This window comes from Gracilinanus agilis, chromosome 6, assembly GCF_016433145.1.
Source record: "Gracilinanus agilis isolate LMUSP501 chromosome 6, AgileGrace, whole genome shotgun sequence".
NCBI classification, from domain to species: domain Eukaryota; kingdom Metazoa; phylum Chordata; class Mammalia; order Didelphimorphia; family Didelphidae; genus Gracilinanus; species Gracilinanus agilis.
Genome location: NC_058135.1, coordinates 221,086,576 through 221,113,266, shown reverse-complemented (window position 1 = coordinate 221,113,266; position 26,691 = coordinate 221,086,576). Strand labels below are relative to the sequence as shown.

At 41.0% G+C, this 26,691-nt stretch overlaps 1 protein-coding gene across 1 annotated transcript in view; it reads left to right on the top strand.

Annotated features, from left to right (window-relative positions):
* The window catches only part of CFAP99 (cilia and flagella associated protein 99), a 166,342-nt gene that overhangs the window by 56,184 nt on the left and 83,467 nt on the right, over positions 1–26,691 (top strand). The window contains exons 4-5 of the mRNA XM_044681773.1: positions 12,889–13,001; positions 17,915–18,011. Coding sequence (XP_044537708.1) covers positions 12,889–13,001; positions 17,915–18,011 — 210 coding nt within the window. The remainder of the gene's footprint in view (positions 1–12,888; positions 13,002–17,914; positions 18,012–26,691) is intronic.

Sequence of the window (26,691 nt, the reverse complement as noted above, 5' to 3'; positions counted from 1 at the left end):
GAGAGAGAGAGAGAGAGAGAGAGAGAGAGAGAGAGAGAGAGAGAGAGAGAACGCTTCTCTGCAGTGTCAGCTTTTTCTCAGAAGCTGGTCATTGTGCCAGGCATTTTTTTTTTTACAAGATGAGTAAGCAGACCAAAGTCTGTGATCTCTCTGAGGAATCTTATTAAGCTACCAAGTTAACTCCAGACCTTCCCAGAAACAGATGACGGGTTTTGAATGAGAAAGAAATTTTCAGTAAGAGTGACATCACTCAGAATTGACCTTTCAGTTGTCCTTATTTAGCATCCTAACATGACACTGCATTGTCCCAATACTCGGGGATGGTGATAGTGGTGGTGGTATTCATGGAACAAAAAATAAAATTAATTTAATTTAATTTAAAATAAAGCCTGCCTTCTGGGAGCTTATGATCTAGTAGAAAAGATAATGATTCTTATATAGATAAGCATGGCATAAATAAGTTTATGTTCAGTGCTTCTTCTGTTTGGTTGTTTCAGTCATGTCTGACTCTTCATTGACCCCATTTGGAGTTTTCTTGGTGAGGATGCTGGAGTGGTTTTCCATTACTACTCCAGCTCATTTTTCAGATGAGGAAACTGAGGCAAACAAGGTTAAGTGATTTGCCTAGGATCACACAGCTAAGAAGTGTCTGAGACTGGGTTTGACTCACAAAAATGATTCTTCCTGGGTTCAGGACTGGCATGAAATAAGTATTAGGTCATTGGGGATCCAATTAAGCAGAGATCACCTCCAGAGAGAAAGGAGCCAATGTCTAAGTGAGGGGACCATGAGGTGGAGCAAAAATGAACCCTCTCCAGCTAGAAAAGTTGGAATGGAGTTAAGGTGGGAAACACAGTATGAATGGGAGCTGGAAATACTGGAGATTATTTATCTGCCCAAGTTACCTTTCATAGATCATCAACTCAGATCTGGGAAAGTTCACAAACTAGTTCAGTACTCTCATTTTGCATCTGAGGAAACTGAGGCCCAAATAGGTCATGTGACTTAAATTACACAGTAAGTGGCAAAGAGGATATAGTACCTTTTACACACATGAAAGCATCTATGATCTCATTAGGGCAAGGAATGCCCAATGGGGGAATTTCTTCTATCATCACTCTGGGGAGCCCTTAGGTGACTTAATAAATAAAATGGTACGTAGGGAATCATATTAAAAGTACATAAATGTTAAGTGATTTTTCCCAAGGTCACACAACTCAACTCAGAAATGAACTCTAAATTCATCTTTCTGACTCTAAGCCTAGACCACTCTCTGTGCTTTGTACAGAGTGGACACTTTTTTATCCCAGTACCTCACTCCTTATACTCCCCTTCTTGCACTATGACATCAGAATTGCCAGGGGCCCAGCCAGTGCCCAGTTTCCCTAATTATATCCAGAAAACAGCAGGAATGAGGCATGAGAGTCTCCTTGAAAAAATTGGCAACTCTAGCCTATCCTTGTGATCTCCAATACCCTGGGCAGGGACTTCCTCCTTGACCAATGTGGTTGGAACTTTTCTAACAAAGCAGTTATAGCTAAAAATTCCCAGCATAATGGAAAATGTGCTTTGGCTTCCAAGGACAGCGTCTAAGTGTTCTAGCTCAAATCCCATTACAATAAATTCCAAAAGGCAGTCCACATGGGGGTTGAGGGAGAGAATGAAGGGGTGTGTTCATGATCCTTAGCCCTGCAGTCAGGAGATGAGGATCTGAGCCCTAGTTCTGCCCCTTGCTTGGTGTATAACCTTGGACAAGTCACCTAATGTCCCTGATCATGAGTTTCTTCATCTGTAGAATAGAGAGAATCCTATTTCTCTGCCTACCTCCCAGGGTTTTGATGAGAATCAAAAGGGATAGTGGCTGTAAGGTCCTTTTAAGCTGTCAGGGGTGGTATAAATGTGAGTTCTCATTATTATGATAAAATAAGGTAATGTATGTAAAGTGTTTTGTAACTGAAAATTGCTACATAGATCTCTTAGAGCTGGAAAGGACCTCAGAAGTCACCTACTCCAACATCCTCATTTCACAGATGGGGAAACCTAAAAAAGAGAAGTGACTTAACCAAGGTGACCCTAGGTGATCATCATCAGAATTGGAATGTGAGGTCTTGTCTACTGCCTTGAGGTCGAGGGCTCCTTCCACTGGACCATATTTACTCTGCAAGTGTGGGGACCTGGCGTGGCCATGGGAACAGTTAAAGAGTTGTGCAGAATGGTGCTGGATATGAGCAGGTTATCTGGAGGGACTTAGGGAGAACTGTTTTATGAAGATCTTCACAACTATTCATTTTCTTGGCTCTTTCAATGAGAGGCAGAATGGTGGTAAGGAAGGAAGGAATTGGAGGGGAAGAGAAGAGAAGGAAAAAGGAAAGGAAAAGAAAAAAGGAAAGGAGAAAGGAAAGGAAAGGAAAGGAAAGGAAAGGAAAGGAAAGGAAAGGAAAGGAAAGGAAAGGAAAGGAAAGGAAAGGAAAGGAAAGGAAAGGAAAGGAAAAGAGGGAAAGGGAGAGGGAAAGGGAGAGGGAAAGGGGGAAAGGGGGAAAGGGGAAAGGAGAGGAAAAAAGAAACAAGAACTTAAGTACCTACTTTTGGCCAGGCAATCTGATAGCACTTTTCTGCGGTCAAACAAGCCTCAGTGATCTGGTGAGGGCAACATTCATGATCTTTGGAACCTTCCCTTATTTTGGGAGCAAAGTCCCAGCACCAGTGGAGTTCCCACAGATATATATTCCATAGCACACTAAGTCAATATCAAGAATCCCATTGAAAAGTTAACAGACTGGGAGAGAGCCAGAACTAGAAGCAGGGCTTTAACCCCAATGTCCACAGCAATTCAAGAGAGGCGTTAGCAAGGGAAAGACCTGACCTTCAATCTACAGAAGTTCATGAGTAGATAATAAACAAAGGAGGTAAGAGAGATGGAGAATGCTACACTGAGACACTGCCTAGGTACATCTGGGCAGCCATGCCCAAACCAGCTATGGCAAAAGAGCTACCCTGCCACCACCACTTTCTGCATTAACCTCTATATTGGTGGTTCCCAAACTTTTTTGGCCTACTACCCCCTTTCCAGAAAAAATATTACTTAGCCCCCTGGAAATTAATTTTTAAAAATTTTAATAGCAATTAATAGGAAAGATAAATGCACCTGTGGCCATCACCGCTTTCCTGGATCACTGCAGTACCCACTAGGGGGCGGTGGTGCCCAGTTTGGGAATCACTGCTCTATATCATCTTTGGAAGACACATTATAATTGAGAATTTAGAAAGCATAAATTACTTAATGAAAATTATTATCACAACTTTACCTATAGGGAAAGTAAAGTAATAAAAAGAAAAAAAGTGTCTTTCTTAATGGCTTACCTAGATAGCCCTTACCTTAAGGCTTCAATAGATTGATAGTAGCCTCATTGAAGGGGTGCCCCCTGCAGCAGAGTCAATTAAAACCTATTCATGCCTTCCCTCTCTGCCCCAAACTCTTGTTCATTTTCATATGTATATCTTAAGGGGTTCTGTGTAAGTGGAGGTGGGGAGTGGGGGAATATCTACCCACCATCCCAGAGATCTTTCTCTGGTTCTCGTTACATGGTAGTTACCAATAGAGCTTGGGATCTGTCTCTTGGTTTTCCCTCTCTCTCAATGCTTGGCTGTTCCACCTCATTTTCTGCATATGCTTCACTCTGATCATATCTCTTACCCTACTTATAAAATTAAGAATTGTAATCCCTCAGAAAAAATTAAACGTATTCACAAGGGAAAAATCCAGTGGAGGAAGAATGCCTATTGTCTGGACCAGGATATTAATTTATAGCTGGGGACAGCTATAAATTAGATCCATTAGTGTGAGTATATTTTATATGTTTATATATTTGTGTGGACACAAGTATGTGTGAATATTATAAGTATAGGATGTCTCCAAAGTCTCAATGTACATTTTTTTTTAACCCTTAACTTCGGTGTATTATCTCATAGGTGGAAGATTGGTAAGGGTGAGCAATGGGGGTCAAGTGACTTGCCCAGGGTCACACAGCTGGGAAGTGGCTGAGGCCGGGTTTGAACCTAGGACCTCCTGTCTCTAGGCCTGACTCTCACTCCACTGAGCTACCCAGCTGCCCCCCTCTCAATGTACATTTAATCTTAAATAACTTAGAAGAGAGCTTAAAATGAGCCCAAATTTACTGTCCGTATAAATATGTTTGTGTGTATGTATGAGTACATACATACATGTTTGTGTGTGTGTGTGTGTTATATATTCAGGTGTTCCAAAGATCTTGGTGTCTGAGTCTGTGTGTGTACCATAGGTGAACACATACTATGCATGTACAATGGACTGGTCGTGGCATTGTATAAGAGCAAGAAAATAGACTGAGTTTCCTTTTGGGAAATTGTACAACATTTTAGGGACTCCAGATTTCTGAAGCCAAGGTCCAACATTCTAGCATCAGTATTCTTCTAGCAATACTGCCTGGCTACAAATCATGGCATGCCACAGCCTGTGAGGAATGAAAGTTGGAGTTCGCCCAAAGAGTAAGAGACAGACCCACGGTGGGTGAGAGTAGGCTGCAATGTATTAGCAGTGAGAGGGTAGAGAAGCCATTAGAGAACCAAGTGCTCTCCCTGGCAGTCAGCAACCTATCCTAAATCACCCTGACTCCTATTAGAGTATTAAGGAATACCCATGGCAGTCAGGGCTCACCCTGGAAGCTCAGCCGTAATCATCCATCCCATTCTTAAGTGATCGATGGCAGTATACACAAGACATTCAAGTCTCAGGCATTTTGAGAAGTAAATAACTGATTCTCCATTTCATAACTTCATATATTTTTGCCACTGTTCCCTGACTATGAAATTACACATTTGTCATTTGTTCCCAGAGAGTAAAAAGGGTTGTGAAAATGAGCTATTTTTATGATCAGAAAGAGGGCATATACTCCAGATGGCTCTTGCTCTCGAGACTTCCTTAAAATATTGCAGGAATAGCGGTAGGGTATAGGGGAGAGAAGAAAGGATTAAAAATTAGTAAGCTAGGGCAGCTAGGTAGCACAGTGAATAGAGCACCAGGGCTGGACTCTGGAAGACCCTGGGTTCAAGTCTGACCTCAGCCAGCCACTTCCTAGCTATGTAATTCTGGGCAAGTCACTTAATCCTAATTACCTAGCCCTGGTTCTCTTCTGTTCTAGAATGGATACTAAGATAGAAGGTAAAAGTTTGAGGGGGGGGAAGAATTAGAAAGGTTAAGATCGGGGGCAGCTGGGTAGCTCCGTGGATTGAGAGTCAGGCCTAGAGATGGGAGGTCCTAGGTTCAAATCTGGCCTCAGATACTTCCTAGTTGTGTGACCCTGGGCAAGTCACTTGACCCCTATTGCCCACCCTTACCACTCTTCCACCTAGGAGCCAATACACAGAAGTTAAGGGTTAAAAATAAATAAAAAAAGAAAGATTAAGATCTCTAATTGTAGCTCTGGTGCCAACTTGCTATGAGATTTCCCAGTTAGCTCACCTCTGCCTCTCTTTCTCATCTGTAAAATGATGGCCTTGGTGGGAGAGTAATGAATGCCTTCTTTTCTAGATAGCAAAATAGGAACCTCTGAGCCATACTCTCAGACAAGGCACAATAGCCTAATCTGTGCCTGATTTCCCAGCTCCTTACCACTAACCCACAGAGAGACACAGACGACCAGATTCCCTGCTCACTCTTCTCCTGGGAACACAGAGAGAGGCACACATTCTCCTGTATCAGTCCCCAATGGGCTATGAGTATACAGCTGAGTTTGTGCTTCTAAGAGTTACCCTTACTAGATGATCTCAAGGCTTTTGAGAGTCTTGACCTTCTGTGATTTTATGATTCTGTGACTGCCTAGTAAAAGCAGGCTGGAAAAATTCCCATTGTTATTTCCTAGGTATTTTCATAAGGTATCTTAACTATTTTCAAAGAGTTATAGATAAACTACTTCTACCCCCCTTTTCCCTCCAGTTGCCCTTCTATCTGCCCTAAGAAAAGATTTTGATCCCTTGTAGCTTATCCTCAGTCACACAGAAACAAGGTTGGTGGTCTTTCACTAACCTTCTATATCTCTACAATTCCATTTTCAAATAACTCACCAAAATAGTTTTCCCCTGAATATCCTTAGTCCATAGCACTCAGTTGTAACATCTGGGAACTTCAAACACATCGCTTGAGGAATAGAGTAAAATGATGGCTCAGATTCACAGCTGCACAGAACTAAAGTGCCTATCCCTGAGTTAGACTCAGCCTAATGATGAATTATACTCCTCTAGTACAGGTAAGAAACATAGTCATAGGGCATAAGGCAACTGGACGTAAAGGCAGGAGAGGGAGGTACCCTATCAATTATCTCCTTCTTCCTGGCCCAGATGATCTCCCCATGGGTCAGTGGATGGAGCACCCAAAATATTTGCATAGGGAAGATCTCAGGTTCTCCACAGGGTCTACTTTCTCCTCAATTAAACCATTTCTGCCCAGTGGCAACAAAGCTGTGGCCAAGGTAACTTCTACTGCTAAGTTATAACCTTTCTCCTTTTCCCTAAAATCCCCTAGCTGAATGCTACCTCCTCAGGCTGGAAAGGGCTAGGCTGTTCATTGTGATGCTGATTACCTATTCTCCCCGACTTGGCTGGCTTCCCACAGTTGCCAGGATAAAGGAGATCTTTTTTCTTAAACACTGCAAGTTTATGTTGCTCATTAGAAGCTTTTATTCCTGGGGAACATAACCCTTTATGCACCAGAAGCCATGGCCAGAACCACTTTCTCTTCCTATGTCTCAGCTATTACAGCAGCATTTGGAACTAACCTTAAAAGCAATCAGACCTTGCAAGAGTCCTGAAAATACTGCGACATTTTCAGAGCAGTCACTTTGAGGAGAGTATAGAAGACAAATTTATGTCTTAGAGTAATGCTGAGTCAGCTGGTTGAGGCCAACGCTGTCTCCAGAGCAGTTGGCGGATCACACTGTCTTGAGCATGATTCTAAGGATCTTAGAATATTCTTCCTCAGTTTCAGCTTGCAGATGCTTGGTGTTCTCAGTGCTTTCCATCCTCCCACAGAAGCACTGAGATCATCTTTGGCAGGGCCTTACTAAATCTGGAGGAGAGGAGGAGAATAAAAGGAAGAGGTGGTAGCCACGGTTTATCACCTTAGAAAATACTGAGCACAATAGGGATTTTCCCAGCCTGCTTTGAGGAGTTGGGTATGAGGGACCCAGATATTACCCTGTCCCACAATGTGCTACACAAACTCACCCAAAACAGTGACCCGCTATAGGAATTTATGTGTTTCCTTCTGTGTCCAGCCTATTTGGGATTGGCATCAAGAAAATGTGTCTTTCTTTGTGTATTAAAGGAATCAATTAAATAGTATCCCTTATCAGTACTGAGGTTATAAATGTGAAAAAGCCCCTACCCTCTAGGATCTTATTTTCTCCTAAGAGGATACGTATTGGGAGCAGTGGACATGGACGGGAGCTTGAGAGGGCAGTAGATTGGCCTCTCTTCCCAATGGCAATGATAATATTGGTGACTATTGATCCCTAAGCCTGGGGGAGGAAAGGACTATATTATGCCTGGTAGGAATATATATCTGATAGAGGGACAAATGGCAAGATGCCCACACTGTCTGGACCCTGATGTCCTATTGGATGACTGGATGGAATGAAGCATGGTCTGAGAATCTGTACTCAACTAGAAAAAAAGACTGAAGTAAGAAAAGGAGGCTCACACAATTTGATATTCGGGAAGCTGGATATACCAGCAGACTTTTAAAGTGGAATGTGGCAGGGGCTAATCCCATCCTTTTTATTCTTCTGGATGGGTAAAAGCTGTGGACAGCTCCTCCACACCTGCCCTATTCACTGGAGAAGAGAAATCAAATCTTCTAACTCGTATTCCGTCCAATATTTCCTCTAATACCCCCACCCCATCCTTCTTGGATACCAATATTGTTGCATGTAGGGAGGACTTGCCCTTGACAAGATTGCAAGGTTGGCAAGTTTCTGTTCAATGTCCCAGGCCTTGGTGCCCTTTTCCTTCTTGCAGTGTGTCAGGAGATTGGGACATTGGAGGGCTGAAATGGAGAGGCAGGCAGAGCAGGGTTGCCCAAACCACCTTTCATCATTCTAGGGACAGTTAGAAGAGGAAGTGAGGAATTGTAATTTTACAGGGGATTCATGTTTTACTCTGACCCTGATGAATCAGAGAACCCCTGAATTTTGCTGATTACTAGCTTTTCTCCCCAGGAGAATCTGTGTGTCAACTTATCTGCAGAGAAAACAAGGCTAATAAAAATTTGAACATAAAGCGTAATTTAATAAACATGGAAAGAATACAAATGGAACTCATATCTAAGCCTCTGGAGCAAAAACCAAACCAAACCAGGGCCATCTTCCCTTTCCATCCACAGAGGGGTCATTCCCTGGTTCTGCATAAATCATTCACAACACTAACAGTGAAATAAAAGTAGCAAAAGTGGAGTTTGAACTTTACCGAAAATAGCATCAATATCCACCTTGACTCTAGTCCTTCATTTACTATTCATCTGGACAAAACAGCAAGAAAATTGCAACTCCCACACTGGTTGACCCAGTTACTCTGGCCAATATAGTCAAAGTCCTGGCCACTGCCACTGCTGTATCATAGATTAGTACCATGATTCTTCCAGGCTCCTGCATCACCCTCCCCTGCCACACTTGAATTTCTCTATTCTCCAATTAGTACCTGTGGCATTAGAGGAGAGTAAACCCTTCTCCATGCCACTTCCATAGAATTATGCAAAAATGAGTCTTAATTCACTCCTTCCCTCTATCATGTATGTCTTCTATAGCCTTCCCTGATTATAAAATTTATAGTCCTTGCAAATTATAAGAGGTACAAATTGAGTCTGTAGATGTTCATTACATACATCCATAAAATTACCCAAAGTAAAGTTCTATGTAAAGTATCAAGATACATAGATTACCCGTAAGTATATACGGCACACATCAAGTAACTACATTCAGAATCAAAGTATACTTTTTTAAACTTTATTTTTCTTGTGGGTGAGTTTTTTAGTCTGTTTTCTTTCACAAAGTGACTAATATGGAAATATGTTTTGCATGACTGCACATGTATATAACCTATATCAAATTGCTTACCATCCCAAGGAATGGGTTGAGGAGGAAGAGAGAGAATTTAGAACTCAAAATTTAAAAAATTAATGTAAAAAACTGTTTTTGTGTATAACTGGGAAAAAGCAATTATTTTAAATTGCACTCAGTAAATAAAACACATGCCAGATGCAGGAATCAAATCCATAGTTCCACATACAATCAGTAATTTAGTTATCCAAGTACCTTCATGCAGATACATACTACATATACTATATTTTCAAGGCCCTAGACTCCCCTAAAAGTGGCACTATTTGGATGGTATTCTTACCTCATCACTAGTCAGATAAGAACTTCTATGATGATTCGTTGTCACATTTAGACTCTCAGCTTCACACTCCATAGATGAGCCAGTACCCTGATCCTGGCACATGGATAACCCATGTCTTTATGAATGGTAATGTCTCCAGTCACTAAGGGGTCAGACTATTTAAGTGGCCTCTGTTCCCTTCCGGACCCCATATTTGTAACACTGGACAGTAAAGGGATGATTTCCGAGTTACCTGCCTTGCTCTTTCCTTGTCCAAGCAGAGGTCCCTTCCCCACTGCAAACTAGAGCAAGTTTTTTTTTTTTTGCTTCCTTAATGCCTAAGGAGCCACCAAAATCTGGCTTTTGTTCATCCAAATATTGACCCAGATCCTTCTGAAATGGGCCATCATCTGGTGCCAACTATCTGTTGGCAACTGGTGAGTCAGTCCTTCTGGGGAAATGGTTCCTCAGATCTCCTGAGTTCTCTTCCTTTTTACCAGGGAGTCTGACTAATTCCATTTTAGACAATTTATGATTGTAATACATTGACTTTGCAGGTCTCCGAACCTTCTCTGGAGGCATTATGTGGATAGGTTATCTGGTCTTTTCACTTCTTCATATGCAGTAACTCTCCATTAGTTGAGTATTTTGAGGTTTTCTAGATCCTAGATCCTAAGGTTCGTAGCAGTGCCCCTTGGCTGGACTTAAGATGTCTGTTCCTCTTCTTGTTCTGACCATGAGGTCAAACTTCATGAGGAAACCAAGGGGATTTGAGATTGGCATAAAAAAAATACATCTTTCTTTGTGGACTAAACCAATCAAATAGTATCCCTCAATACCTATATGTTCTAGACACTGTGCCTAGTACTGAGGTTATAAATGGGAAACAGCCCCTGCCCTCAAGGATCTTATATTCTCCTAAGGGGATACATATTGGGAGTGGTAGCCATGGACAGGAGCTTTGTGCTAAGTAATCCCAGGATTTATGAGTAGCCTGAGAGGGCAGTAGGTTGGTCTGTCTTTCCAATAGCAATGATAATAATATTCATATGCCTATTGATTCCTGGGGAGCCTAAAACCATGGGAAAGCCAAGAACTGGAATCAATGGATGGAATCACAGGTTTCACTATCTACAAAGTCTGGCTTTTGGTGGTCATCCCTTTCTGATACAAAACTACTTCCCCCTAGACCATCTAAGCTAGGTTGGAAGTATTTTTTTAATATTTTATTTTCCCAATTACATGTAAATACATTTTTCAATATACATTTTCCAAAATTATAAGATCCAATTTGTCTTCCTCCCTTCCCTTCCCCCTCTAAGAGATGGTAAACAATTTGGTCTGTGTTATACATGTATTATCATGCAAAGCATACTTTTATATTGGCCATTGTTGTAAGAAAATACTCGTATAAAACCAAAGCCCCCCAAAAAACTGAAGTGAGAAATAGTATGTTTTTTCTTTATTTTTCTTTTTTCTTTTAATAACAAAATTCCACATGAATTTTCCAAAGTCACACAATCCATATTATCTCCCTCCTTTCTTCCCTCCCCACTCCTGGAGCTGACAAGCAATTCAATCTGGGTTATACGTGTATCATCACACAAAACATAGAAATAGTATGTTTTTTAAAAATATTAAAACAATTTTTCCATGATTACATGATTCATGTTATCTCCCTCCCCTCTTCCTTTCCCCCTCTTGAAGTTGACAAGTGATTCTACTGGATTATATCACTCAAAACCTATTTCTATGTTATTCATTTTTGTAATAGAGTAATCACTTAAAACCAAAACCCCACATCATATACCCATGTAAACAAGCAATAAATCACATATTTTCTTCTGCAAGAAATAGTATGTTTTGATCTGCATTCTGACTCCAGCAGTTCTTTCTCTGGAGGTGGATGGCATTCATTGACATAAGTCCTTTAGAGTTGTTCTGGATCATTGCTGAGAGTAACTAAGTCTCTCACAATTGATCATTGTATAATATTGCTGTTACTGTGTACAGTATTTTCCAGGTTCTGTTTTTTTCACTCTGCATTAGTTCATGTAGGTCTTTCCAGCTCTTTCTGAAATCATCCTGTTCATTCTTTCTTATAGCACAATAGTATTCCATCACCAACATGTACCACAATTTGTTCAGCCATTCCCCAATGGATGAGCATCCCCTCAATTTCCAATTCTTTGCCACCACAAAAAGAGCTGCTAAAAATATTTTTGTACCAATAGTTCCCCCTTTTTTAATCTCTTTGGGATATAGACCTGGTAATGGTATTATAGGGGTAATATTATCAAAGAATATGCACCATGTTATAGCCCTTTGGGCCGGTTGGAACAGATTTGACTGAATGTTAGAGGCAGCTAACCAAGTCATTAGAGGCTTCATCACTTTTCTTGTTTATGGTTCTTCTTGGCCGTATCTCCATGGGTAAGATCCTTGAGAGGCTGAGGTGACCGCAGAGTTCTGCACAAGTCTCTGATAGAAATGTTTTCAGTTCCTGCTAATCCTCCTGACATGGCCTGGGGCTACTTCTATAGCTTCTGTCTCTTCTGAGTTAGAACTCTCCCTACTGAAAACTTGGCACCTGAGAACTTGAGAGCAGCAGCATGTAGCTGCTCTAATACCTTTCAGTGGTCATTCCTCGTGTGCTTGTATCTTTCTAAAGATGATACATGGTCCTCCGGCTAAACTGATGCCTCAGCGTTGATCACATCCTTAGCCACCTTTTCTTTTCTTCTGAAGGAGCATCCCAAGAATATGTTTACTGTTGTCCAAGCAAAATCTGTGTCTAGAGCCCAAGGCATTAGAGAAAAATCTTCTATTGGTGCCCAACCTTGGGGAAGTGGATCATTTTCTGACTTCTTTCTGTTGTGGCACTTACTGTTACTTTACTTTCCCATCCCCAGGAGGGATTTGCATTTTTAAAGAGGATTTCTGGAGAAGAATTACTTTAAAGCAAAGGAAGGCTTTACTAATGGTGGAATTTCAGACACTGATTGGGGATATATTTCTGAACAGAGGGGCTCTCCTTCACCCCACCTTCTAATAGGCAGTCACCTACTCCATTTTGACTGTGGTTGTCCCTGGTTAACTGAAATAAATGTAATAGTCTTAAATGATGACTGCTCATATTTGCATAGAACTTAAAAGTTTACAAAATGCTTTCCTTAAAAAAAGTCTTGAGTTAAGAAGTGCCATTACTGTTTTCTCTAATTTGCAGATAAGGCAACTGAGGCCCAGAACATTTAAATGACTTGTCGGAGGTCACATAGCTAATAAATGTTAAAGCAAAACTTTGAGTTTGGGCTCCTGACTCCATCTCTCTTTTTCCTACATCATACTGCCTCTACAATATAAAAGATGGACAGGAAGGAACTCCTGATGGGCAGACCAAAAAATTGGAATTGAAACCATAGAAATATCTGTACACCAAGTATTTCCTATATGATAACTCAAAGGTCAATATTCTTTCCTCAGTTTCTCCAGTTTTTTTTCAACGTCATAAACTTGAGCACATGGATAAAAGATGAATGGAGTTTAATATATGATTCTACTTATGTAAAGGAAACCTGGATTGAACCATTGTTGAAGTGAGTAGCATCTACATAAATGTAAGTTTTATAATCCATCACAATATGAAGAACCCACATTTGTATCAACAGCATAGGGAGGTTCTCTGGGTCCAGGGGTAGGCTGGAGCCAGCTAGAAGCAGCTCACAATGATTAAATTTTCAGTGTAAACATTTATACCTTGACGCTACAAATCAGGGCTTTGTTTATTGTCTTGTTGGTTATTTAAACTTAAGAAAGAGAGAGAGAGAGAAATGTTAATAATGTAGATTATATTTAAAAGTGTGTCTAATATACATTTCTCCCCGCCCCCATTCCCCCAAGTTGGAAAGCATTTGCCAGCACATTGTTCCCTGGGTCACACCTACAAGTCCTGGGTTCTCTCTGGCACTTGACCCATTTTTTTCTATATTAAATTTCATTTTATTTTTCCCTTCAATTACAGTTTCTAACATTTTTAAAAAAATATTGAGTCTCCAATTCTTTCCCTCTCCCCATCAAGCTCTACCCTGTTTGAGATGATAAGTAATCTCGCTTAGATTTTATGCATGCAATCATGTAAAACATTTTCCCATTTAAATCTTTATGTAGAAGGAAACTCAAATAGAAAAAAAAAATTTTTTAAAGCGAAAAACGGTTCCTATGGTCTGCATTCAGACTCAGTTCTTTTTCTCTGGAAGCAGGTGGCATTTTTTTTTAATTTTAAACCCTTAACTTCTGTGTATTGACCCATAGGTGAAAGATTGGTAAGGGTAGGCAATGGGGGTCAAGTGACTTGCCCAGGGTCACACAGCTGGGAAGTGGCTGAGGCCAGATTTGAACCTAGGACCTCCTGTCTCTAGGCCTGGCTCTCAATCCACTGAGCTACCCAGCTGCCCCTGGTGGCATTTTTTATCATGAGACCTTTGGGACAGTTTTAGATCACTGCATTTCTGAGAATAACTGTTATTCACAGTTCATTGTAAAATATTCCTATTACTGATTCTGTCCAGGTTCTGCTTATTTTACTCTGCTTTAGTTCATGTAAGTCCTTCCAGGTTTTTCTGAGCTACTCCTGCTCATCATTTCTTATAGCACAATAGTATTCCTTTACAATCATATACTATAACTTGCTCAGCCATTTCCCAATTGGTGGGTATCCCTTCACTTTCCAAATCTTTGCCCCCCCACTAAAAAGAGCTGCTTTAAATATTTTGTACGCATGAGCCCCTCCCCCCCCCAATACTTTTTTATCTCTTTGGGTTACAAGCCTGGCAATGATATTGCTGGGTCACAGGGTATGTACTGTTTTAGAGTCCTTTGGGCATAGGTCCAAACTGTGCTTGAATTGAATTGAATTGAATTGAATCAGTTCACAACTCCCCCAACAATGCATTCCTGACCCAGTTTTCCCACATCCCCTCCAAGTTTTGTCATTTTCTTTTTCTGTCAAAATTGCCAATCTGATGGTGATACTTTGGCCTATTTCTTTTAAGAACTCATTGAAGGAGTACTAGGTGACTCAGTGGATAGAGAACCAGGCCTGGAGACAGAAGGTCCTGGATTTAAATCTGGCCCCACTCACTTCCTAGCTATATCCCTGGGCAAGTCACTTAAGTGACCCCAATTGCTCTCCTGCCTTGGAAACCAATATTTAGTTTGGATTCGAAGGGTTAAAAAAACCTCACTGAAGAACTCAGAGTAGCTGCCTTTCTCCTTGGAAGTCAATTCTTATTCCTTTTCCATAATTAAATTAAAACACTTATTTTGCCTCTTTCCCTTCTTCTTTGATGACTATATTGTGCATGAATATTTTCCTGGTCCTCTAATTGCTAGTGTCCTTCCCAAAATACTTTGTATTTTATTATTTTGCATGTGTTTGTTGAATAACTTCCTATTTATGGCATATATATTTTTATATGTATTTATATCCTCTCATTAGTATATAAGTTCTTTGCAAAAAGGAATTCTTGGAGAAAAGCTGGGTAGCTCTTCCAGTGATGGGCAAATTATTACGGCCCAGGGCGAGATGCGGTCCCCTGAAATGTTCTATCCAGCCCTGCAACATTATTCCTAATCTGACAAATACAATGAGCAGGTTACAATACAATGAAACTTCTAAAGAGTTGCCTTAGAAACAGACTGGCAGATGAGCATTTCCTTCCATTTGGCCCCCTCTTTAAAAAGTTTGCCCATCACTGTACTATACCACTTGGATGCTGGCCTCAGACACAAGCTCGATGATTCTGGGCAAGTCACTTTACCCTGTTTGCCTCAGTCTCCTCATCTATAAAATGAACTGGAGGGGGCAGCTAGGTGGCTCAGTGGATTGAGAACCAGGCCTAGAGATGGGAGGTCCCAGGTTCAAATGTGACCTCAGATATTTCCTACCTATGTGACCCTGGGCAAGTCACTTGACCCCCATTGCCTAGCTCTTACCACTCTTCTGCCTTGGAAACAATACACTGTATTGATTCTAAGGTGGAAGGTGAGGGTTTAAAAAACAAACAAACAAATTCTTTCATTCTTTGCATTTGTATCTCTCAGATCACAGCACAATACTTGGAATACAGTAGTTACTTAATATTTATTGATAGATCCTCATAAACTATTCTAGATCAAGAAAATGGATGTACCAAAGAACCAAGTCTATTTCACTGAAGTCCTATTATGTATTAGATATTATGGAAAAAACAGATTCAACAACAAATTAAAGTTAATTTAATAAACATATATTAAGCACTTTATATTTTCTCTGGGCTCTGTCCTTTGAAAAAGGAAAAGCAACATAGTCCCTGCCCTCAAAAAAGCTTATAATCTAGGGAAAATGCAACAACAAAAAAAACCTAATATAAAATTGTATATACACATCAAAAATAATTTTATAAGAATTTGTATAATAGTCTGTGTATTCACATAGAGGCTATTTTGTATGACATTTTTGAGTGTTTGTTGTATTCCTCTCCTAAGACGGTAAGCTCCATAATAGCGATCCTGTTTTATTTAACCCTGTTTGTTGAATAATGCAACACTTTACCCACATGATTTCCTTTGATCGTCATAACGTTCATGAGGTAGATAGGGAAAAGGATAAGTATTGGGGTTACCATTTTGTTGTTGTTCTTGTGTCCAGCTCTTTATCCTCATGGACCACTTTTATCCCCTACTCTTTCCCAGGATGTTCATCTTCTTTGTTTCTATGACAATCCCTCTCCATCTCATCTTCCACCATCCCCTTCTTGTTTTGCCTTCAATCTTTTCCAACATCAAGGACTTTTCCAGTGAGTCCTGTCTTCTCATTATGTGGCTGAGGTAGTTAAGCTTCAGCTCCAGTATTTGTCCTTCCAATGAGTAGGCTGAATTAATTGCTTGAAGTATTAACTGATTTGATCTCCTTGTTGTCCAAGGGATTCTCCAAAGTCTTCTCCAGGACCACAATTCAAAAGTGTCAATTTAACGGTGCTCAAATTTCCTTATCTCAGAGCCATTCAATAGTACTGGAAAAACCATAGCTTTGACTGTATGGTAATTTCCCTGCTTCTTAGCATGGTGGCCACATTTGTCATAACTTTCTTTCCAAGGAGCAGGCATCTTTTAATTTCATGGCTGTAGTCATCATCCATAGCGATCATTGAGCCCAAGCACATTAAAACCTGACATTGTTTCCATTTCTTTTTACATTCTTTGCCAGAAATTAATGGAAACAGTTGCCTTGATTTCATTTTAGTTTTTGTTTTGTTTTTTTCATTTTAAACCTCAAGTCAACTTTTACACTCTCCTCTTTTACCCTCATTAAGAGGTTTCTTAATTCACTTTCTGCTATCAGAGTGGTATTGTCTGCATATCTGAGATGGCTGATCTAGGTATTAGAGACCATCTTGTTCAACCCCAACATTTTACAGATTTTTTTTTAGATTTTTTTTCAATATTTTATTTTTTTAGAAAGAGAAGGAAACTTGGGTCAAAGGAAGGGAAACAGCTTGCTCTGGTGTCATAAAGCCAAATCTCAAGTGATAGAGCTGCGATTAGAACCTCAAGTCTTCTGATGTCTCATCGAGGATTCATCCCACTGCGCCATACTGGCCAGGGTGGGCCCAGTCCTGTGCTTCATGGCGCTAAAGTCTGTGGTTCCATCTGTAAAGGATCCAAAAGAAAACAGAGATAAGGCTCCTGCCCTTAACACAGCTTACAGGCTAGTTATAAAGAAAATGCCCATTAAGCGATTACAGAAGAAACCAGTCTATTATAAGGCCCTAAATTACATAATTGGGAAAAGTACATTAGGAATTTAGAAATGTGAGCAATGCTTGTGGTTTGAGATGATCAGGAAATGGGTCACAGAGGAAGTAGAAGTGAGCCCTGATAGATGGGTCTGTTACAGCTACTGCAAAACCATCCCATAAATGTATGTCTTCAAGGTGCACAGCAAACACATCAGAATGAGTCTGGGAAAATTAATGTTATCTCTCAGAGTGGTCCCTGTGGAAGGCTATGCACAATCCAGTGATTTTTTCCATTGTTCACATTCACATACACACTCTAGGAATTACCCTCAGAGTCAATTATAAGGAACACAAGGAAATAGATCCCATTTCTCAATATCCCCAGCTCATTTACCGTCTTCCCTGCTCATACCATTATCTGGCAGGTTAATCAGCACTCTCTTCATGGAATTTGGCCCTGAATAACTTTTGATCACGTCCTAAAATCCAAGCCACCTTTGTAGGATTAAGATTTGAGCCCATTGTTGTTACTCAGTTGTGTCCAATTCATGATCCTATTTTGGGGTTTTGTTGGCAAAGATACTGGAGTGGTTTGCAATTTCCTTCTTTATCTCATTTTATAGATGAGGAAACTGAGGCAAATGGGGTGAAGTGGCTTGCCCAAAGTCGCACAGCAAATAAGTGTCTGAGACTGAATTTGAATTCACAAAGATGACTCTTTCCAATTCTAGATCCAGCACTGCATCCACTGGGCCACCAGCTGCCTTTGAGACCATTAAGGATATTCAAAAAGATGTGCCCAAGGTTCTAAATGTCAAAGCCTCTGCAGTGAGTGTAATCTTAGGGAAAGTCAAATGGTCTTGGTAGAAAGTTTAGACAAACTAATAGCTGGGCCTCCAAGCATTAATCCCATCATTGACCCTTCTCCCTTTAGCATCTATTTTGCCCAAATCTCTACACTACTCATTTCCATGGCTCCAGACAACATGCCCAGAGAACCACCACTGGGCATCTTCCAATCCAAGCCAAAAATCTTTCATTAAAGACCTACTATATATGGGGCAACTGAGTGACTCAGCAGATTGAAAGCCAGGCCTAGAGTTGGAAGGACCTGGGTTCAAGTCTGGCCTCAGATACTTCTTAGCTCTGTGATCCTGGGAAAGTCACTTACCCTCAATTTATTTCCCAGACCATTCTGCTCTTCTGCCTTGGAACCAATACTTAGTATTGATTCTAAGATAGAAGATAAGAGATTTTAAAAAAGACTTTTATGCAAGACACTGGAGATGGAAAGTCCAAACAAAAAACAAACACTGCCTTCAAAGTAGTTATATTCTACTGGGAGGAGGCAACATGAAAACAGATAAGTATACACACAATAATTTAATGAACAACTTGGGAGTGCAGGAAAGGCTTTCCATAGTAAGTAAAGTGTGGGGAGCCTCAAATGAAATCATAGTTAAAGAGGAGTAAGAAGTACATCCCAGAAAAGACACAAAGAATCATCAAGGCATGCAGAACTGACACCGAAAGGAAAGAACCTGGGACACGCACTCAGCTATGGTCACAGCAATTTACCTTCTACCTAGTGATCTGTGCCCATCTATGTCTTTCTCAGACCTGGGATCCCCACCAAAAAAATAGAATAATAGTAGCTAGTTTAGATGACACTAGCAGTTTGTCACAGCTTTAGGCCACCTCACCTCCCCAGTGTCAGTACTGCTGCTATCACTGGAGGCAATTGCCTTGAGCAGTTGGCATCATCATTGGGGGTAGCTTTGGAAAGGACACACTTTTGGGGTAGACAATCAGTCTCATTATTTTACATGCACATTTCACTGTGTTTCTTCACATATTCAGCTGAACAAACAACCATACTAATGTTTCCAGAATACCATGCTAGGTTCCAGGGGAACCACCAACTTTACAAAATTTAGATAGGACAGAATCCCTGCCTTTGTGGATCATATATATAGTCTTGGGAAAGAGATATGATGTATATGTAATTAACTTTGGCAGTGTCTATGGGTGTCTTATGGAATATTATTTTTCTGTAGTTTGAGGAAGGGCAATGGTGGCTGATGGGTAGCCTGTGGAAAAGGGTTTTTTTGAAAGCTTAAGATCTCTAATTTGTTCCTCTGCCCACCCCCCAAGAATTAGCAACAGCACCCACTCCTTTTATTGCTGCTTTGAACCTTCAGCAACACCAGTGAAACAAAGCCAGCATACTACAGGCACAAAATGATGCCTTCTTGAGTGCAGAAGTTGTATGAGACAAATTGTCATCTTCCTGGCATAGTTTCCATTTTACTTGCTAGGAAGCTATTGTCCTTGACCAGCCTATTCTAAAAATCCTCTTTCCATCTCCTGCCTAGGCTTCAGATTTGGTCACCCTGACTTTGACTCCATACCAGTTTCTATTGGTTCTGTTGGATCCCTAATTGGAGCATGACCTCTTTCCCCAGTGATGTTCTTTCCTTCAAAGTCTGGTAAATGGCACCCAATCCCTAGCCCTCCCCCTCCTGTCACTGGAAGAATTGACTCTGATTAAGTTAAGCTAATCCATTGCCTACTCCAGGCAGGATTCTCCTGAAACTAGATGGATTGATACAATCTGCAATCAATACGAGGTCTGGCCAAATACACTGGAGATGAATAATGTGTATTCTTCAACCTTTACTACATAGCACATTTACTTTATGTCCCACTTGATATATGGTTTAGCTCTTTATGTGATTTACAATCCTCTTGGATACTATTCTGCTTTGGTCCTTTAAGGATCCATGACTTTATTCTTGAGTAGCTGCTCCCTCCATCAGGATAGATCTTGGCCATTCCACCTTAATAGAAAATGTTCGTGAGTTTCTATGGTGAAAATAAAAAAAAAATTAAAAATCCCTGTGGCCAACCATCTGATGATGAGTCCCTCCACACTTAGCAAGGTTAGTCCTCTATCACTGAGTCAGTCCATACTCCAAACCCTTCCAATTTGACAGGACCATGGACAGCCTTTGAGAATCCAGAACCAGAACCATCTCCAAGCCACACATGACGAGGCACCTGAAGAGGACGTTTGGGGAGAAGATGCTGTTATATTTGAGATTATTAAGGAGCCTCTCAATGGTGCACATCTCAAAGCTATCCACCCGGAATAGGAACAAAAGTCACAATGCCTGGGCTAGCCAGAAGCACAATTTAAGAATCCCCAGCCTAAATCCAAGGCCAATCAAGGTCACTGCCTGGCCCTAAAGTTCCCCGGGGTACCTGGAGAGAGATCATGCCGCATTGGGAAGCGGTTTTAGAGCTAGACACAGGGCTGAGGACTCTGGGGAGCAGCTTGTGACAACAGAACAGAAAGTTACAGCTACCTCAGCAAAGGTTACCTTTACACGTAGGGGTTTATTGTGGCGCATACATCAGAAAAATGAACATTTCCATCAAATCTGTGAACTCAGCAATCTGAGAGTTTATAGGAACAACAAATTCTCATGGCACATTAATTCTGAGACAATTACTTTTTTACCACTGAGTTTACTAAAAGTAAATTTCTCCCCATTTCAGGGCTTCGATCCAGCACAACAAATATTTATTAGGCTCCTACTAAATGCAAGGATTCAGCTAAGCCAGTTTTTCATAATTTTGTTGTCATTTCTGTTCCATCCTCCTCAAATCTCTTACAGACTTTTGTCTGAACTTTTCTTTTGGACTTCCTTTCTAAGTATAAAAGTATCTGTAATAATAACTCACTATGATGCCCTTAGAGTTTGTAAAACACTTTATATAAATAATCACATTTGATTTTCAGTCCAACACTATGAAGAAAGTAGTATGGGTATTATTACTCCCATTTTATATAGGAGGAAACTGAAGACCAGATTAAGTCATTTCCCCAATGCTACACAGCTAATAAGTAGCAGCACCAGAACTGAACCTGAGCCTTTTGATGCTAAATTCAGGACTTATGTGTTTGAGTCTCATCTCTTCTGTTTAGATTGTAAACTCCTTAAAGGTAAGGACCATATTTTTTTTAATCCCTTACCTTCCATCTTGGAGTCAATACTGTGTATTGGCTCCAAAGCAGAAGAGTGGGCAATGGGGGTTACATGACTTGCCCAGGGTCACACAGCTGGGAAGTGTCTGAGACCAGATTTGAACCTAGGACCTCCTGTCTCTAGGCCTGACTCTCAATCCACTAAGCCACCCAGCTGCCCCCGGGACCATATCTTATTCATTTTTATATATCCTGCAACACACCTAATACATTATTGAAACACCAATGCAGCCTGGTGCAGTGAGGCCCCTTCCTCATAGAGCAGTCAGTCAATATTTTCAAGTACCTTCTCTGTACCAGGCACTCTGCTAAGCCCTGAGCAGGAACTGGTCTGGAAATTTATATTTCAAATATCTTGATAACTATTTCAATCCAATTTGTTTCATTAATAATCCTACAACCTTTGTTTTATGCATTTAAAAATATTTTTCTGGGAAGGGATCTCTAGGTCTTGTCAGATTGCCAAAGGGTTTCAAACCCACAGAAAAGTGGTTAAAAACCCCCTTCTCTAGGGAAAGGAGGAAAAGGAGAAACACATAGATAAAAACAGTCAAAATGACCAAGTCTGTTAAGCACAGGCCCTGAGCACCTGGGTGAACCTTAGTGATCCTCTTCAGTTGGCTTACAATTGGAGCAGTCCAAGGTACTTGGGTTCTGCTGAGCCTGGGCTTCCTTTAGCCAATTGAGTGTAAAAGTAGCCATCCAGGCTGACCCCCTTGGACTACTCAGTATTAACCTCTGATCCAGGGCAAGGGCTGTTTTCCTGGACTGGTCATTTGGCCTGTTTTATATCCAAGAGGCAGACTAGATAGATAGATAGATAGATAGATAGATAGATAGATAGATATAGATAGATAGATAGATAGATAGATAGATAGATAGACAGACAGATAGACAGATAGATAGATAGACAGACAAAGAGATAGAGAGATAAATAAATGATAGATAGACAGACAGACAGATAGATAGGTAGATAGTTAGATAGATAGATAGATAGATAGATAGACAGACAAAGAGATAGAGAGATGATAAGTAAATGATAGATAGACAGACAAAAAGAGATAGATTGGATGAATAGATAGATAGATAGATAGATAGATAGATAGATAGATAGATAGATAGATAGATAGATAGGAAGAGNTAGATAGATAGATAGATAGATAGATAGATAGATAGATAGATAGATAGGAAGAGGGGGTAGCTGGGTAGCTCAGTGGATTGAGAGCCAGACCTAGAGATGGGAGGTCCTAAGTTTGAATCTGGCCTCAGACACTTCCCAGCTGTGTGACCCTGGGCAAGTCACTTACCCCTATTGCCTAGCCCATACCACACAGTATTGATTCTAAGATGGAAGGTAAGGATTAAAAAAAAAAAAAAAGATAGGAAGATGTGTCTCTGTTTATTCTTGTGTGCTTTTAACAGTCCTGGTTGGTTTAGCATCCCAAGTCCCTGTTTAGATGAGTTGAGAACAAGAGCTGTCTCTGTGCTTTGCAATCCTAGACTAGGCTTTCAAAAACGACAACTTCTATCTTCAAGTCGCTGCACATTTTCCAAAGTGCTTTCCTCACAATAAATATGTAAGCTAGATAGTACAAATGTTATTATACCCATTTTATAGGTGAGGAAACAAATTCAGAGGAATAATAACTAAACCAAGTCTAAACAGCTCGAAAATTCAAGAGCTGAGCCTCTTTTTTTTTTTTAACCCTGAACTTCTGTGTATTGACTTATAGGTAGAAGAGGGGTATGGGGGGGGGGCAATGGGGGTCAAGTGACCTGCCCAGGGTCACACAGCTGGGAAGTGTCTGAGGCCAGATTTGAATCTAGGACCTCCCATCTCTAGGCCTGACTCTCAATCCACTGAGCTACCCAGCTGCCCCCAACTCTAAATTTCTTAATGTTGTATGATCGTCTCCACATCGCAAGTTAGGATCAGCTAACATTTAAATGTTGATTGAATGAATGAATGAAAATCATCCCTGGCTCTTTAAAAACTCCAGTAGCTCCCTATTACCTCTAGGATCAAATATAAAATCCTTTATTTGGCATTTAAATCCCAACACCACAGGGATTCAACCATCTAACCATACTTGCTGCCATTTGCACATGACACTATCTTGGAGCTCTGGGTCTTTGCATTGTGGGTGCCCCATGCCTGGCATTCCCTCCCTTCTCACCCCCCACCTCCTTGCTTCCTTGTCTTCCTTCACCACTCGGCTCAAATCCCATCTTCTGTTGGAAAATGTCCGCCTAATGGTTTTCCCACTCATTCTGTAAATATCTTGTATGTGCATGTAGCTATTGACCTTGTCTCTTCCCGTTCTATGTCCACGTGAGCTCCTGAGATAGGCCTTCCTCACCCTGCTTTCTTAGCGGCTCCAGCAGCCAGCACAGTTCCTGGCTCTCAGAAAGGGCTTGGTAGAGGCTTACTGCCTCCCTGCCTGAATAGCAGAGCAGAGCTCGGATGAGGAAGCATCCTACGGGTACCACTTAGGGGGCAAGTAAGGAATGCATGGAGGAACCCTTTCAAATATGACTTCTTACAGATGCACACTTGGCATGCCAGGAAATCCTACACTCCACAGCAACTAGGAATTTATTTTGTGCTCAGCATCTGAAGTCAGAGGAAACACTAGATCTGCCATTTGCTACCCAAAATCCCTTTGCTTTCTCTCGGGTCAAATGTGGGAGTTCAATGCAAGGGCCTCCCTTCTGGTTTCCAAACTCTGATCCTGTCCCTTCCAGCACGAAAGTCTGTGATGACAAAATCAAGTTGCACCTGTCACAGGAAAGGCTCCAGCTTTGGGAGGGGGAGACAGTAACCCCATCCCACCCACCCCCAAGGTCTCCAGATCAAACCTCATCCAGGCCACACACATGCTTTGTAACTAGAGCCAACTAGAAGCCACGGAGGAGGGTGAAATTCCTCCCTGGTCGCCCAACAAAGAATGCTTATTCTCAGCTCTCCTCCTCCCCACACATGCAGATGCCTACTGACATCACTGAGAGGATTTTGCCCTAAATTTAGAGGCTTTTCTCATTTCTCTGCATTGCAGCCTTGGTCTCAGGGCCAGAGCAGTGACTGGAATAGCTGAGTCCCTGAATATTTCCGCGTGGTTCACGCGAGTCACCTCCAAGGTGTGGGGAAGAGAAGAGAAATGAGGATCTGTCATCCAGGGTGGTTTTAATTTAAATAGGAAGCATTAAAAGGAAAGTCAACAGAAAAACAGGGCCAGGAGAGGCAAGAGTTGGCTGTTCCATCAGCACCACCTTCTGTTTCCCCATTTCTACTCTTTCAACTCAATCCCACCTTCGCCGAGTGACCGTGTACCTCGGGGTGCCTGAAGTGTAATAAAAATGTGCCCAGAAAAAAAATCCATCCCCTCTCCTTTTGGAACACGCGAAGTAGAATGGCCAGCCTTGATTTAATGAATTGATTTAATTTCAGATGGCAGTTGCCAGCTCTTTTATTAGGTTAATAACCCTCTCTGTTTACTATCTATTAGACGAGAACTCAGAGCATCTGTTAATCAGCATGATTAAGATATTGTCACTCTCACGCACATACACTTCAGAACGGCTAATAACAGACAACTTTTCTTCAAAGCAGAGATAAAAGGTTTTTGGTAAATAAGGAGAACTGATTGTGAGAGGTAGCGTGGAATAGGGGGTAGAGAGCAGGCTTTGGTGATCTCACCATTTCTCATGGGTTTGTGGATCAGCTCTATAAAGACGATTCCCAGATTCTCAGCCCTAATATGTAGGCTGGAAGACCTGAGTTCAAATCCTGATCCAGACACATACTGGCATTGTGACCCCATGGTGGACCACTAAAATGTGTCCTCTGGCTGATTAGGAAATGTTAATAAATATATAGTGTTTATCCTATATACTGCTTGATTTTTTTTAAACCCTTAACTTCTGTGTATTGACTTATAGGTGGAAGAGTGGTAAGGGTAGGCAATGGGGGTCAAGTGACTTGCACAGGGTCACACAGTACTGCTTGATTTTTATATATATGTTTGCATGGGGATTCATAATCTGTGTTTTGAGTGGATACAAACCTATAGACCAGTTTAAACCTGGGGTAGCTTTGGCTGGGACATTTAAAGAGTGATACTTGAATATAAAAGATTCTATGCATTTGTTAGGATACCTTAATTACAAAATCTTAGGGGACAATAATATGCAGTGTGTTTGGTTATTTGATGAGCAGCTAGGTGGACGGTAGATAAGAGTGCCAGGCCTGGAGTCAGAAAGACTCATCTTCCTGAGTTCAAATCTGACCTAAGGCTCTTCCTAGCTGGGTGACCCTGGGCAAGTCACTTTACTCTATTTGCCTCAGTTTCCTCATCTATAAAATGAACTGGAGAAGAAAATGCCAAACCACTCCAGTATCTTTGCCAAGAAAACTCAAAATGGGGTCATAAAGAATCAGACATTATTGAAAATGATTGAATAACAACTGATTAGTTGAACTACCCACAAACTGCTTTTCTTTCTTCCTTTCTTCATTCCTCCCTCCCTTCCTTTCTCTTCTTCCTTCCTTCCTTTCTTTCTCTTTCTTTATTCCTTTCTCTTTCTTTCTTCCTTTCCTTTTAAATCCTTACCTTCCATCTTAGAATCAATATTGTGTATTGGTTCCAAGGCAGAAGAGTGGTAAGAGCTAGGCAATGGGGATTAAGTGACTTGCCCAGGGTCACACAGCTAGGAAGTTTCTGAGGTCAGACTTGAACCCAGGACCTCCCATCTCTAGGCCTGGCTCTCAATCCATTGAGCCACCCATCTGCCTCCCACAAACTGCTTTTCAAAAACTTGGTATTCAAGACCCCTCCATATTCTTTGCAACATATCCATCCTATTCATTCCCATTCTACATAGCCCACATTTTCCCTTATCTGTGGGAAATAGCTTATACTAATCTCTGCGGTCAGAATGTCCATCCCCTTCCCTCTCTACCCTATTTTTTGAGATAGTTTTGGTTTGGGGAGTTGGAGGCATGTAGAGGGGTTGGTTATCCAATAGTTATTGAAAGGGATCCACTATTATTTTATTATTTATTATTAATAATAATAATAATAACTCAAATGCCATCTCCTCCATGAGGACTTTCCTAAGCTTGATTTTGTTTGTGATCACACAGGTAACTGAGTGACAGAGCAAAGATTCAAACCCAAATCCTTTGACTCCAAATCCAGGGCTCGTTACACTATGGAGTGACCAAATCCAAGAATTAGTATCATCATTATCTGTAAATGTTTTATATCCCTACTAGAGTATAAGCTCCATTAGGGAAAAGATTATTTTATCTAAAGCATAAGCCTGACCATAACTCTCTCTCTCATTCTCATTCTCTCTCTTTCTCTCTCCTCTCATTCTCTCTTATCTCTCTCTCCTCTCCTCTCCTCTCCTCTCATCTCATCTCTCCTCTCCTCTCCTCTCCTCTCCTCTCCTCTC